This window comes from Labeo rohita, chromosome 19, assembly GCF_022985175.1.
Source record: "Labeo rohita strain BAU-BD-2019 chromosome 19, IGBB_LRoh.1.0, whole genome shotgun sequence".
NCBI lineage: Eukaryota > Metazoa > Chordata > Actinopteri > Cypriniformes > Cyprinidae > Labeo > Labeo rohita.
In genome coordinates this window covers 16126128-16139777 of record NC_066887.1, presented here as the reverse complement: position 1 = coordinate 16139777, position 13650 = coordinate 16126128, and the positions used below count along the sequence as shown (strand labels likewise).

At 34.6% G+C, this 13650-nt stretch overlaps 1 protein-coding gene across 12 annotated transcripts in view; it reads left to right on the top strand.

The window, feature by feature from the left end:
* adgrb2 (adhesion G protein-coupled receptor B2) overlaps window positions 1-13650 on the top strand; it is a 364163-nt gene that overhangs the window by 315052 nt on the left and 35461 nt on the right. For 10 of the 12 annotated variants that reach the window (XR_007829792.1, XM_051136470.1, XM_051136468.1 and 7 more), the window contains 3 exons: window positions 1391-1489; window positions 5397-5568; window positions 11853-11945. Coding sequence is in view for 11 of the 12 variants with exons in the window: in XM_051136470.1 (XP_050992427.1) it covers window positions 1391-1489; window positions 5397-5568; window positions 11853-11945 (364 nt within the window). In the remaining variant the exon portion in view is untranslated. The remainder of the gene's footprint in view (window positions 1-1390; window positions 1490-5396; window positions 5569-11852; window positions 11946-13650) is intronic. The other 2 variants (XM_051136462.1, XM_051136465.1) reach the window with 2 other exon arrangements.

The window sequence follows — 13650 nt, the reverse complement described above, 5'->3', positions numbered from 1 at the left end:
ATTCCTTCATTAATTACTCAGCCTCACATTGTCCCATACCCGTAAGTCCTTCGTTCATCTTCGAAATACAAATTAAGATACTTTTGATTAAATCTGAGAGCTTTCTGATCCTGCATACGCATTCATTGTGGTGTTGTCATGAACGTGCATCCTTACTACCTTTCTGGGTCTTGAACATGTCAGTTGTGTTGCTGTCTATGCAGGGTCAGAAAGCTCTCGGATTTCATCAAAAATATCTTAATTTGTATTCCGAAGAAGAACAAAAGTCTTACGGGTTTGGAACGACATGAGGGTGAGAAATTAAGAACAGAATTTTAATGTTTGGATGAACTATCACTTTAAAAGAAGAATAAATTACCCATTTTCTAAAAATGTGTTATGAATATATAGGTGTCATTTGTCTTTTTCCATTTCAGTTGGTTTTATTATAAATCTCATTTAATTTAAACATTTTTTCCACTTAAAGTAGAAAAATCTCCCAACGGAACAAGACAAAATACATTTGTATTCACATATTCACACATACATAATCCATTTTTCCTGACAGGAAAAGTATTCACTGTCTTTTATATTTTTAGTGCCACTTTTACATCTCAGACTCTTATTTATAAAGCTGAGGGGGACTGTAACGGTTCATTAAAAACTGAACTTCCTGGTTAATGACCTGAGGGAGACCAACCTGGACGAGCTAATCTGCTTTCTAACAATGCTTACAAAAATCAAGGGGTCACGGGCGGTATCAGGTGTGTGTGTGTGTCAACAGGCAGAGATCTGTATCCTTTTCTCTGCAGCAGCCTTTCTCCTGTTTTCACACACAAATACTCCAGTAATACACACACACTTCAATGAGCAGCTGAAGTAGGTTAGTCTTTGCAGCTCCCATCTGCCTCATCTGCTGATTGTTAATGATCTGTGGTCGCATTCTACTGTGTTTCTCTCCATTTTCTCATTTTCCTGCCATCATCGTCTCTTTCTGTCTCTCTCATACACACGAGCTACTTTCATGCTGTGACATTCATTACAGATCTCGCGCTGTTGTTGCTGTTGCTCATTGCTTGATGCTGTTTTCTTGGCTTTAATTTTATCTTTCTCTTTCTTTTTCCTCTCTCTATTTTATGTTCCCTTTCCTTACGTACGTGTTTTGTCATCATTTTCCAAATATTCCATTTGCAATTCCCCTACATTCTACATTCAAACCTTTTACCTTTGTGCCGTTTGTGTGCATTCGCATGAATGTGCGTGTGTGTGGATGGATATTTATGAGTGTGTTTTTTGAAAAAATGTATTCCTCCCTACCTCCCTGCTTCTGTGTCACATCCATTTCTTTCCCGTATGAATATATATGTGTGTGTGTGTGTGTGTGTGTGTGTGTGTATATTGGGTCCTGAAGTCCGCCGTTGGAAGCGCGTAGCAGGCTGCTCCTGAAATGCTCCAAGTGCGGCGTGATCTCCAGTACCGCCCTGTCCAGCTCTACCGCCAGCAGCGCCATGTTAGTCTCATTCCATATTCTCTCTTTGTCTCTTTCTTTCTTTCTCCGTATCTTTCTTTTTTTCTCTCTTTCTCTCTCTAGAGCCCAACACTGACAGTAAGAAACAGAAACTCTTCAAAGAGTCGCCCTCCTGTTTGCACACTCCAGAACTACATCGTTTTCTTAAATCTTGGCTGAAAAATGCCCTCAAAGAAGATCGTTTAAGGCTTTACAATATTGCAAATCATTACAGAAATGGCTTTAGAAGTCGATGTATTGTTTATTCATCAAATATGGGCCTAGGGGAACCACAATTCAGTGCAATATATTTTGCAGTCGAGTTATAAAGGGTCTAAGACAGACTTAGGGGCCATTCACACAGAACATGTTTTCGCTTTTAAAAATGCAAGACGTGGGCGGTGAAAGGGGAAAAAACACAAAGTCTTGAGATGTGTTTTGACTTTTTTAAACTTGAGTGTTTTTAAGACACTACATCATACACGAAAACACAAACGCAGTGATAAAACATGTCTGTCTAACACGTTTACTATGGAAGCCTGTTTCCGCCACTGAATAAAAAATGAAAAACGTAACCGCGACTTTTTAATTGTGATATAAACTCACAACTGCAAGAAAAAAAGACAGAATTGTAAGATAAAAGTCGCAATTGTGAGTTATAAAGTTATATCTCTTTAAAACTATATATACATATATAACTATATATAAACTTTATATCTCGCAATTCTGAGAAATAATGTTACAATTGTGTGATTAAAAACTCGAAATTGCGAGTGATAAAAAGCTGCAACTGCGAGTTTGTCACACAATTGTAACATTATTACTCACAGTTGCAGCTTTTTATCTCTTTTTTTTCTCTGTGAGGAAAATAAGTCAGAATTGTAAGATAAAAACAAGATACAAACTTGCCACTGTGAGAAAAAAAAAATCAGAATTGGGAGTTTATATCTCACAATTCTGACTCTATTTCCCCCAAATGTGAGTTCATATCCTGCAATTCTGAGAAAAAATAAAAGTCAGAATTTCTAGACGTAAACTTGAAAAAAATTCTGAATTGTGAGATAAAAAGTCGCAATTACCTTTTTGTTTTTATTCAGTGGCGGAAACAGGCTTCTATAGTTTACATATGAAAAAAATAATAAGTTAGAAATAGAAAAAGTAGAATAGAAAAACATAGTCTGTGTGAACCACCCCTTAGGGGCCATTCATTCAGTGCATGTTTTGTTTTGTTTGTTTTGTTTTGGTTGATTGTTTGCTTGTTTTTGCTTTTTTTTGTTTTGTTTTGTTTGTTTTTTTGTTTTTGTTGTTGTTTGGTTGTGTTTGTTTTGGTTTGTTTGTTAGTTTTTTGTTTGGTTTGGTTTGTTGGTTTTGTTTTTTTTTTGTTCGATTTGGTTTGTTTTATTGTTTACATATGCCAATGGACATCGTTGCACTTTTAAAGTTTTTAAGTATTTTTGTCTAATGATATAAGATACTAAGAATTGTTTCTAGAAAATGTGTCTTTGATACAATAAGTTTATTTATTTTTGATTTATTTATTTGGACACACAGGCAGATTATTTTACTTATAAAGTTTTAAAAAATGCCATTGCATTAAGACAAAATACACTTACTGAAAGTGTTAATATCTTAATATTGTAAATTCAGTAAATCTCATTTCAAGGGTTTTACATATTTTAACTTGAAAATTAGACAAATATTCATAACAGGATTTATTTATTTTTGTTTATTATTATTTTTAACATTGTTATTATTTATTTATTTGTTTATTTATGTATTAAATGTATTTATTTATTTTATTTATTTATTTTTTGCGATGTCTGAAGCTGTGCTGATGGTTGCAAAAATATGGAAGTGGTACGTCTTCCAAATTGCTCTAATGATTGTAAAACCCCAGAAATGAAAAACATGTCAGGGACATTATTATTATTATACATAATTATTAATACAATGCGTATAATTGAATTATTTATTTATTTTATTTATTTATTTATTTTTAAATTAACTAAGCAATATGTTAAACTGACAACAATACTGAAAACACAAATACATGCACATAAACACAAGCATGGAGGATTGTGCTCTTTGAAGAGGTAAAGAACCAGAGTGTGGATCAAGGGCCACCTCTGATTCTTTTGGCTTTGGATAAATTGGACTCGTCTCTGCTATTTGCTGGAGGGAGTCATGTTATTGAAATGATAATGAAATGAATGATATCGCTTCTCTGTTCCTCTTTCTCTTTATCATTTTTTGTTCCTCATCTCATCCTTGCTGTCTGCTTTTTCTGTCTCCGCTATCTGAGTATAAACATGGGGCATGTGTGTGTGGTGCCATAATACAACTTCCAATCATAGAAATTAATAAAGAGGACTTCCTAAAGAAGTTTGGAAGGACCATGTTCAATTACCTCATGTCCGATGACCTCATTTTCTTCGATGTCCTGCTCCATCCCAAACCTACGCTTAGTTAGGGGAGGACATTGAATTTGAGTCATGCTGTTTTACATTTACCAACTCAACCTTGTCGTCCTTTTTCTGCATTGTTCTTATATGAGCATGAGAACTCATACCGCAGATTTGTACTGAAGCAAATCTCTTTCTCTGTCTCATTGCTAATGTCCGTCCCATCGCAGTCACAAGCAGGAGACTGAGTCAGTGCAGCGTGAAGATGTTAAATTGATGCCCAGCTGTGGTGAGCCCTTGCTTGGCTGAGCTCGGGCGGACAGTCCTTACTGACACCTGATATTTATCCAAATAGGCTCTGCGTGATGCAGAACCAAAACACTCCTTTAGGATTAGCAACATGTTGGAAATTCATCAGGGCATGTTAGCATGAGCGCTCAGCAGTATGAACAGCAATTATTTGCTTGTTTTGCAAGCAAACTGAGACCGTGTCCTAACTGAATTGTGTCTGCTCGCTGAAGAAGAAAAAATATATATTATTATTATTATTATTATTAGTCTTTGCATGATGTTGTAATTACCTTATGAAAATGGACCATGGTAACTATAGCTTCTTGCAAAATAAAATCAACAAAATATAAAATAATAATAATAATAATAATAATAATTAATTAATACAGAAATAAGACTTAGAAAACTTGGTTGTTTCTAGTAGTGTTTAACAGGTTAACTTAGTATATTAATTGAATGTACTTTTAATACAATTTAAAACAATAATAAATTGACTACATTACTGAATAAGTTACTGAATTTGATATTATTGATATTATGATTTTATTAATTTATAGGATGCATTTAATTCTGCAAAAGTTCTTTTGAACTTCCAATCTGAAATAAATAAAATAAATACATTATAAATAAAATAAAAATTAATCTTATAATTGGAAATCTGCTACATATGATGGAAATTTAAATGCAAATTGTTTTAAAAATGTTTTTATAAGTGTTAACATGTTAACTTAGTATATTCGTTTACTATACTATTAATAGTAATATTATTTTATTAATAAAATAAACTGACAAAATACATAAATTACCAAATTTGATATTGATATTGTGTTTTTATTAATTAATGGGATGTATTTAATCTTATATTGATTGATTTATTTATTTATTTATACATATGACGGAAACTTTGGTAGCTGTGGGACTTTTTTGTAAGGATTTTTTTTCTATATTCTTTCAATACTCAGTATTTTGCATATATAAAGTGTAGCAATTTGATATCAGGTTTCTAATTATGTCTAATGACTCATTAAATTTACGCTGTATTGACACTCAGTTAAATGCGTGTGGTGCAGTGCTGTGTTCTAAATTTCATCAACACCCCATAGCTTGACTCGTAATCATAATAATATCTTGATGGCTAATGATTGCAGGTGCAGTGATGTCGCCGCCTTGCTGCACGGAGGATGAACTGCATTTTTCTCTGTATTCTCTCTGCACAGGGCGTCGTTATGGAGCTCTTGTGTGGTTCTCCCTCTGTTGGCACTCACGTGGATGTCAGCTGTGCTGGCCATCACAGACCGCCGTTCAACCCTCTTCCAGGTGCTCTTCGCTGTCTTTGACTCAGTCCAGGGATTCGTCATCATCACCGTGCACTGTGCCATGCGCCGAGAGGTCAGTGGGTTGCTGATGCAAACAGCAATGATCCAGTTATCAGTGTAGAAATTAATAGAAGAGTCAGAATTACAAATCATAAAGTTATTAGTGTTTTTCCTGGGTCAGAAATAGTCTCCAGTGGGTAAATTGGTATAGAGTCACACACAAATAGATTTATTTGTTTTATTATTATTATTTTTTTGTTTTTAACTAACAATATTATTGCATTGATTATTATTATTATTATTATTATTATTATTATTATTGTTTTAATTAACAACCTTATCATATAAAAATATAAAATTGCATCAAATATCATATAGGTTTTACGGGTCATTAGAACATGGATGTGTAATCTATTTATTTATTTATTGGTTTGTTTGCTTTTTTGTTTGTTTCTGTATTAATTTGTTGGTTTATTATTTATTTATTATTATTATTATTATTATGTTTTTAATTACCAACCTTGTAACTAACATATAAAATTGCATCAAATATTACTATATAGGTTCTACAGGTCATTAGGATAAGTGTAATTTATTTATTTAGTTAGTTAGTTAGTAGTAGTAGTAGTAGTAGTAGTAGTAGTAGTATTGTTTTTAATTAACAACCTTGTAATATAAATGTATAAAATTGCATCAAATATTAAATTGCTTATATATTGGTCATTAGAATATGGGTTTGGAATTTATTTATTTATTTGTTTGTTTATTAGTTTATTATTATTATTATTATTATTATTATTATTATTTTGTTTAATACGTACAATTTAACATAAAAGTATAAAATTGCATCAGATATTATTATTGTTAATTATTATTATTATCATCATCATCATTTTGTTTTTGTTTTTAATTAACAACCTTGTAACATAAAAGTATACAATTGTATCAGATATTATTATTATTATTATTATTATTATTATTGTTGTTTTTGTTTTTAATTAACAACCTTGTAACATGAAAGTATAAAATTTCATCAAATATCAGTATATAGCTTCAACAAGTCATTAGAATATGGGTGTGAAATTTATTTATTTGTTTGTTCTTTTCATTATTATTATTATTATTATTATTATTATTATTTGTTCTTTTCTTGTTCTTCTTCTTATTATTATTATCGTTATACTTTTAATTAACAACCTTGTAGCATAAAAGCATGAAATAAAATCTAATTTTATAATATAAATATTTGCTTTGGGAGGCTTAAATGCAAAATGGTTTTAACAATGTTAACATGTTCTCATAATAATTTAATTTAATATACCTTTTATATAATTTACTGATATTCACTGATTTTGATATTCTGCTTTTCAACAATGTAAATTATTTCTAAAAAAAAAAAAATAATTAAAAGAAATATAGTAGTGCATGCAAAATTTCTAGGATGCATTTAGTTTGTATTATATATTATGTGTATAAACATATAAACACTATCATTCAAATGTTGCTTATACTACTTTCATACTTCCATATTTGTGACCATGGACCACAAAACCAGTCATAAGGGTCATTTTTCAGAATCTGAGCTGAATAAATAAGCTTTTCATTGATGTATGGTTTGCTATGATAGAACAATATTTGGCCGAGATACAACTATTTGAAGTCTGAAATCTGAGGGTGCAAAAAAATCAAAATATTGAGAAAGTCGCCTTTAAAGTTGTCCAAATGAAGTTCTTAACAATGCACATTACTAATCAAAAATTAAGTTTCAATATATTTACAGTAGGAATTTTACAAAATATCTTCATGGAACATGATCTTTACTTTCCTAATGATTTTTGGCATGAAAGAAAAATCAGTCAATGTATTTTTGGCTATTGCTACAAATATACCCCAGTGACTTAAGACTGGTTTTGTGGTCCAGGTCCTGTCCTCTGGCATTAAAGAGTATGAAAAACCCTGGCTTAGATAACCTCAGTCTTCATCACAATATTATGTGCGTGTGATTGGCCATAACAATATAAGAAACAAGAGTTTCACTGTTACACTGCCAGTCTTAGAGGACAGTCAGAGGTGTATTTAAATGGAGAGTGGAGCAGGAGTTTTATTCGAGTCCATTATTTTAAGGCCCACTTAGGAATAAAACTTGGCTCGTACCGCTGACGCAATCAATTTTTTGAAACAGCATGCACTGCTTTCACGTAATAATGGGTCGGTCTGACCGGCCATAAATAAATCAACTGATGGATCAAGCTATAGTCACATTGTAGTGGGTCTGAAGCCAAGACGTGACAGTTTCGACTCTCCCGCATGTACTGCGGAAACTTGGCCGACTTTCACAAATCGGGTAAATCAAAGTATGCTGCCGGAGTTTAAGGAGGGAGAGAAAAAATCAGTTCTTAATCGCTAAGCCATATATGTTAAATCAATATCGCAAGACTGAAGGATTAGAGTAAAATAAATCCTGGTATTATTTTAGTAAATATATGAAAATCCCTGGCAAGGCTTTGATGTAATCCCTAATAGCTTTAGCAAAACAACAGAGTGGAGTGTAGTTTGTGTACCGGATCCTTGCACCATGTGCGGTTTGATGTGCGAATTACACTTTGAAATGGCAGAGCCAACGACGGAAAGGCAGCATTCATGATTAGCGCAGGCAAATGAGTAGGGGACGGTTTGTGGGAATAGTTTGTTCTCATGCATTTATGAAGATAGAGAGAGTCTAGAGGGCATGCCGTCGGGTGTCATTCTGATACGTCTACAGCTTTGACTCAGCAGACAGTCATCCATAAACAAGCTCTGAGAATGAGACCGTCTCCCGCTCTGTCTTGCGAAACAGCCTGCCGCTCCTGCACATCGTAATTTTAGTTGCGGGGAGGGGAGCGGACTGATTACAGATTCTGGTCTAGGCCGCTGAATAGTGTTGCAGCATGATAACTCATGCTCAGTTGAATAGAAAGAGAAGGGATTTACTAAACAGTGCAGAGAATGTGCAGTCAATAAATAAAGTGTTTCAACAGAATATGCTTGATGCTTTTCGGAGGACGCGAGTAGATTAAAGTGTCATTTGTTCAGAGCGTAACCTTTGCAAACCATAAAGGTCGTGGCAGATCAACCACTTGGGATCTGTACAACATGTTGTAGAATTAACGTGTTTTAAATGAGCCTTTGGTGAACATTTGTGATAGGATTTTGTCTGGATCATGTCTAAAATCAGGCAAACCAAAAAATGTTATTGCCTTGTGAATATAGAGTGCTATTCTTTTTAAAAGATGTCTGCTCAACAAGGCTGCATTTAAAATACAGTAAAACAGGAATATTGTGATATATTATTACAGTTTTAAATAACTGTTTAGTTCAATTAAAATTAATTTTAATTTAAGCTGTTACTCCAGTCTTTAGTCTCACATGATCCTTCAGAAATCATTGTAATATGCTGATTTGGTGCTCAATAAATATTTCTTATTAGCAATGTTGAAAACAGTTGTACTGCGTTTTTTTTTTTTTTTTTTTTTTTTTTTTTTGTCAGGACCGATATATAGAACGTTCAAAAGAAAAACCAAAATCTCATATCATTTGTAATATGATAAATGGCTTTGCTGTCACTTTTGATCAGTTTAATGCATCCTTCCTTGAATGTAAGTATTAGTTTTTAAAATAAAATAAAATAAAAGTAAGCATTTAACTTTAAATGCAGGTTGACTTCGTGAAATGAAAAAACGAAAATTCACCCAAAAATGAAAATTCTGTCATTAATTACTCACCTTCATGTTGTTTCAAACCTGTAAGACCTTCATTCATCTTCGGAACACAAATTAAGATGTTTTTGATGAAATCCGAGAGTTTTCTGACCCCGCATAGACAGCAACACAACTGATATGTTCAAGGACCAGAAAGGTATAGTAAGGACATTGTTAAAATTAGTTTGAGCAATCGAATCACAGTACAATTCTAAGATGTCTATTTACAATTGTATTTAGCTCTGTCCTCTTGTGATTGAATCAGCTGAGAGAGGCCTTTGAATCAGCTAGACAGTCTAAGAAAATCTCGGTCATGATTTTTTTGTTGGCAACAAGAGCTCTGATCTTCCCAGTTAGGAAACCCTGTGCTTTCACTTGGTCATTCCGTAGGCGTTTTGGCCATAAATCTGTATGCAAATGAGTGGCATCCCGTTGCTAAGGCTACACTGTCGTCAGGGGAAACAGCCTATCACATTGTCTTTTTTTTTAATAAAGGGAGTGTCTTCTTCCCTATTGTTGTACAGCCTGTGCGTCTGCAGTTATGTAAACTCCTCCTGCGGAAATGCAAACAGGCTCACTGCAATGCTTGTCACTTAGGAATATAAACTAATATCAAAGTTTTATGAGAAATCACATACAGACAGCCTCTGTAGATTACTAAAATAACTACATTACACCGATAGATTCTCCCGAGTATTTAGAAGCTGCTAGTGTCTGTAGGATATTTACTATCATCATTAGTTTCATGTTAGCATCAACCCAGTGAGAAGACATTCTCCCCTCCTAGTCATTTTTTTTTCTGAAAATGATGTAACAGTCTTCATATTATACAGATACATGATTGAGTATAATAAAGAAAAGAAAAAATAACATTGAACAAAATTCTTCTTCTAACTTACTAAATATATAGAACCAAAATGACAAATTTTGATATTTAAAATATTATTTTAAAGGGAACCCTGGCTATTAAGACTTGTATGGCTTAATATAACGTAAATTATGTCTCTTACTAAAATATGTAGTAGAAAAGCCATGAAAGATTTATGTTTTTAAAAAATCCACATCTTTTTATATAAATTTTGGACTACGGGGGGCGCCATTTTTTGGATTATGTCACATGATTGCACTCGGTGAGCCGCTGGTGCTGCCTGTTGCTATTTTTACTGCAACGGAACTCAGAAAAGTAAAATACAGATGCAATGACCAACTGAAAAAAATGCACAGGTGGTGATAGATTTAAGCGTAGGCTTAAACCAAAAGCCATACCAATTTTTCCCCACAAAGAGACTAAACACCCCCAGATATCGAGTGAAATCCACGCCGAGAAACTCAGTGGTATTACAAGCATCCGCATGTTTACATCCTCCCAGGATGGCATCTAGCGTTTCTTGTTTCTGCCATTTCTAAACTCTTTCAGTAGCTGTGGTCTATTAAAAGCCTCAAAGGCATCGGGGGTTAAGTTGAAAGAACAAAGATGCAGATCTGTAGGAAATTTTATTCACCGACGGGCATCTTCTCTTTCTGTTCAGCTCTTCTTATCGCAAGGAAAGCAGCGAAGACTTACATTGCTTCTCTTGTTGCCCTTTGACTGAAAATTACAACCAAATGTTGTAACTGAATGCCACAGAATGTGGCGTCGTATCAGTATTTTATTTTCCAAGTTTTGTGGCAGTAGACATAGCAATAGGTAGCGCCAGTAGCTCACCAAGTAGAACCATTTCACAGCATCGAAATAATGGCGCGCCTCATAATCCAAAATATGCATAAATCAATGTCGATTTTTTAAATATTGCAAATCTTTCATGGGTTTTCTACTACACATTTCAGTAAGAGACATCAATTACGTTATACACAATTAAAAATAAAGGTGCTTTAAAAGGTTCTTCAAAGCGATGCCAAAGAAGAACCATTTTTGGTTCCACAAAGAACCATTCAGTCAAAGGTTCTTTAAAGAACCATTTCTTTGTTATCTTTTTATAATCTGAAGGACCTTCTTTCACCACAAAGAACGTTTTGTGAAACAGAAAGGTACTTCATTGAACCATTTAAACAAAAAAGGTTCTTCTATGGCACTGTGAAGCACCTTTATTTTTAAGAGTGTATGAAGCCATAGAAGTCTTAATACCTAGGATTCCCTTTAAGAATTTACTCCTTATTCTAAAGTGTTTTATTCTCACTATTGCTATAGGGTTACCTCTGCCGGAACCTTCTTTTGTCTTGCTCTCCGACCACACAATACCTCATTTTCTGCCATTTTTCAGAAACCGAGAAAGGCTGACAACCCTAACATTAGTGATTGACACCTGCAAATCACACGCTTGACAGACAACCTTTGACTGTGGTTCCATTTATGTAGCACATACTAACCAAACTCAATTTCAAAATTCAACAGTGCCTCCTGAAATTTTAAGGGGTCACTATTGTTATAGAATATGGTTGACGCTCTGTTTTATACCTGAATTGTGTATGAACACAAACAGGACTGACAACCATATTCTGCAGCTGAATGAACATCTCTTTGAATGCGTATGTTTGGTTGCCACCTTGTTTTATATCACTATTCCATGGATTTAGATTTTATTAATGACTCATGGTTTTATCCCATGTCTTCCCACCTCAGGTACAGGATGCAGTGCGATGCAGGATGGGTGGTTGCAAAGACGACAGTGAAAACTCTCCGGACTCCTGCAAGAACGGCCAGGTGCAGATCATGGTGAATAGCATTCCATTCCATCTCATCTCACATTGGACTCTCAGATTATCAGCTTCCTCTTTTTTTAAACAACACAGGCTACTGCGTGATTTCAAATCGGATTTGTTTTGTAAATCAGAGCAGGTGGCTTACTGTATTGTGAATGGCTATTCTAGAGGATGTTGCTGGTTAAAATCCTGGTTAAAATATCCTCTTCACTTTCAGGAAACCCCTTTTGTGCAATTTCTAGTATGTAGATAAACAACATAGGCTCATTAGAAATACGTGACTATTTACACATTTCTGCAAAATTTAAAAAAAAAGGTACCTTATATGTACAAATCACTGCAGTTTCCAGTTGAAATGAACACTAGAGGCAGTAAAACTCTGACAACCTTTATTCCTTTTTACACAAAGTATGATTTACACACAGAGTTTTGATTATGAAAGCCTAATTCCACACAGTTACTTACAGAATATTACATTATGGCTTCAAAACAATTTTAACAGTCTGTGTGATTTGAACATTGTCATCACATATACAGCTTCATATGCATGAGTTTTCTAATTCAGCAAGTTTGCTCGGTAGCGCATGTGATACAGCAGTGCACTTGAGTGATGAAGAGCTCCGGTACGAAATCTGTGAAACTACGGTTCGACAAAACATCTCAAATACGCATAAGAAAGTTAAAATAGCACGGCTACATTAACAAATGTGTTTTATATCACTTGCATTTGTTAACACTATCGGTTAGGTTTAGGGTTGGGTTTGGTGTAGGGGATATTTCCAAAACGATAGAGTATTAATCTTTAGCAACACTCCACAGATATTTGAGTTCTGAACAGGTGCAATACGTACCTCAAGCAGCGTAATAAAAATGTGCCACGGTCACGTATTGAATGTGTGTTTTAGCACCACTCTGTGAACATTTCACTTTGAAACTGCCACAAACTGTGCAGTAATTACGGTGCTGCAGAAATGTATGTAGAGGCACAAATTTTCAATGAGCGTGGGTTATAGATAAAAGTTATACAATCTGTATTCAGTTAGAGACTTAAAATCAGAAGCTGTTTGAATAGCATTGCACATATTAAAATGTCAACTAAATGTCAACCAGTAATTTTTTCCAATACAAGAAAGCCATCAAGAATGTCAGTAACATACTTAGCACTTATCACCTTAATTTCATATAGTTTTTAGGCCCTTTACCCAGTGCCTTGCAGTGATATGTTCATGTCAAAGACTAGACTTGCATGTAACCATGGTAACTACAGCAGGAACTCTCCAAGTGTGTGTGTGGATCGGTTTGGATGAGAGGGATCATCGCCCTGCAGGTCTGCTCCACCTTTCCGCTCCCTCTCTTCAACTCACCCCTCACTTTTTCTCTCTCTCCATACCTTTCTGCCTCTTTGCCGGCAGAGGTGCCCGCACCGGCCGAGCCTCTACGGTCAGGAGCAGTGCGGCTCACTCCGATATTCACCTGGGTGCTGCCAAGGCTGCCACCAAACCTGCCCTGCCCACCCACCTCTAGCCTTGGCCAATCACAGTCATGGACATAGTCATAACCACACCCACATTCTCCACCAAAACCATTCTCAGACTCTAAACCATGCCCACCTTCTCAATCACAACCATGCCCACAACCACAACCATATCCATACTGTCAGCCACACTCTTGACAAGAACCACACCCACAATCACTTGCATACGCTTAACCACAACCAT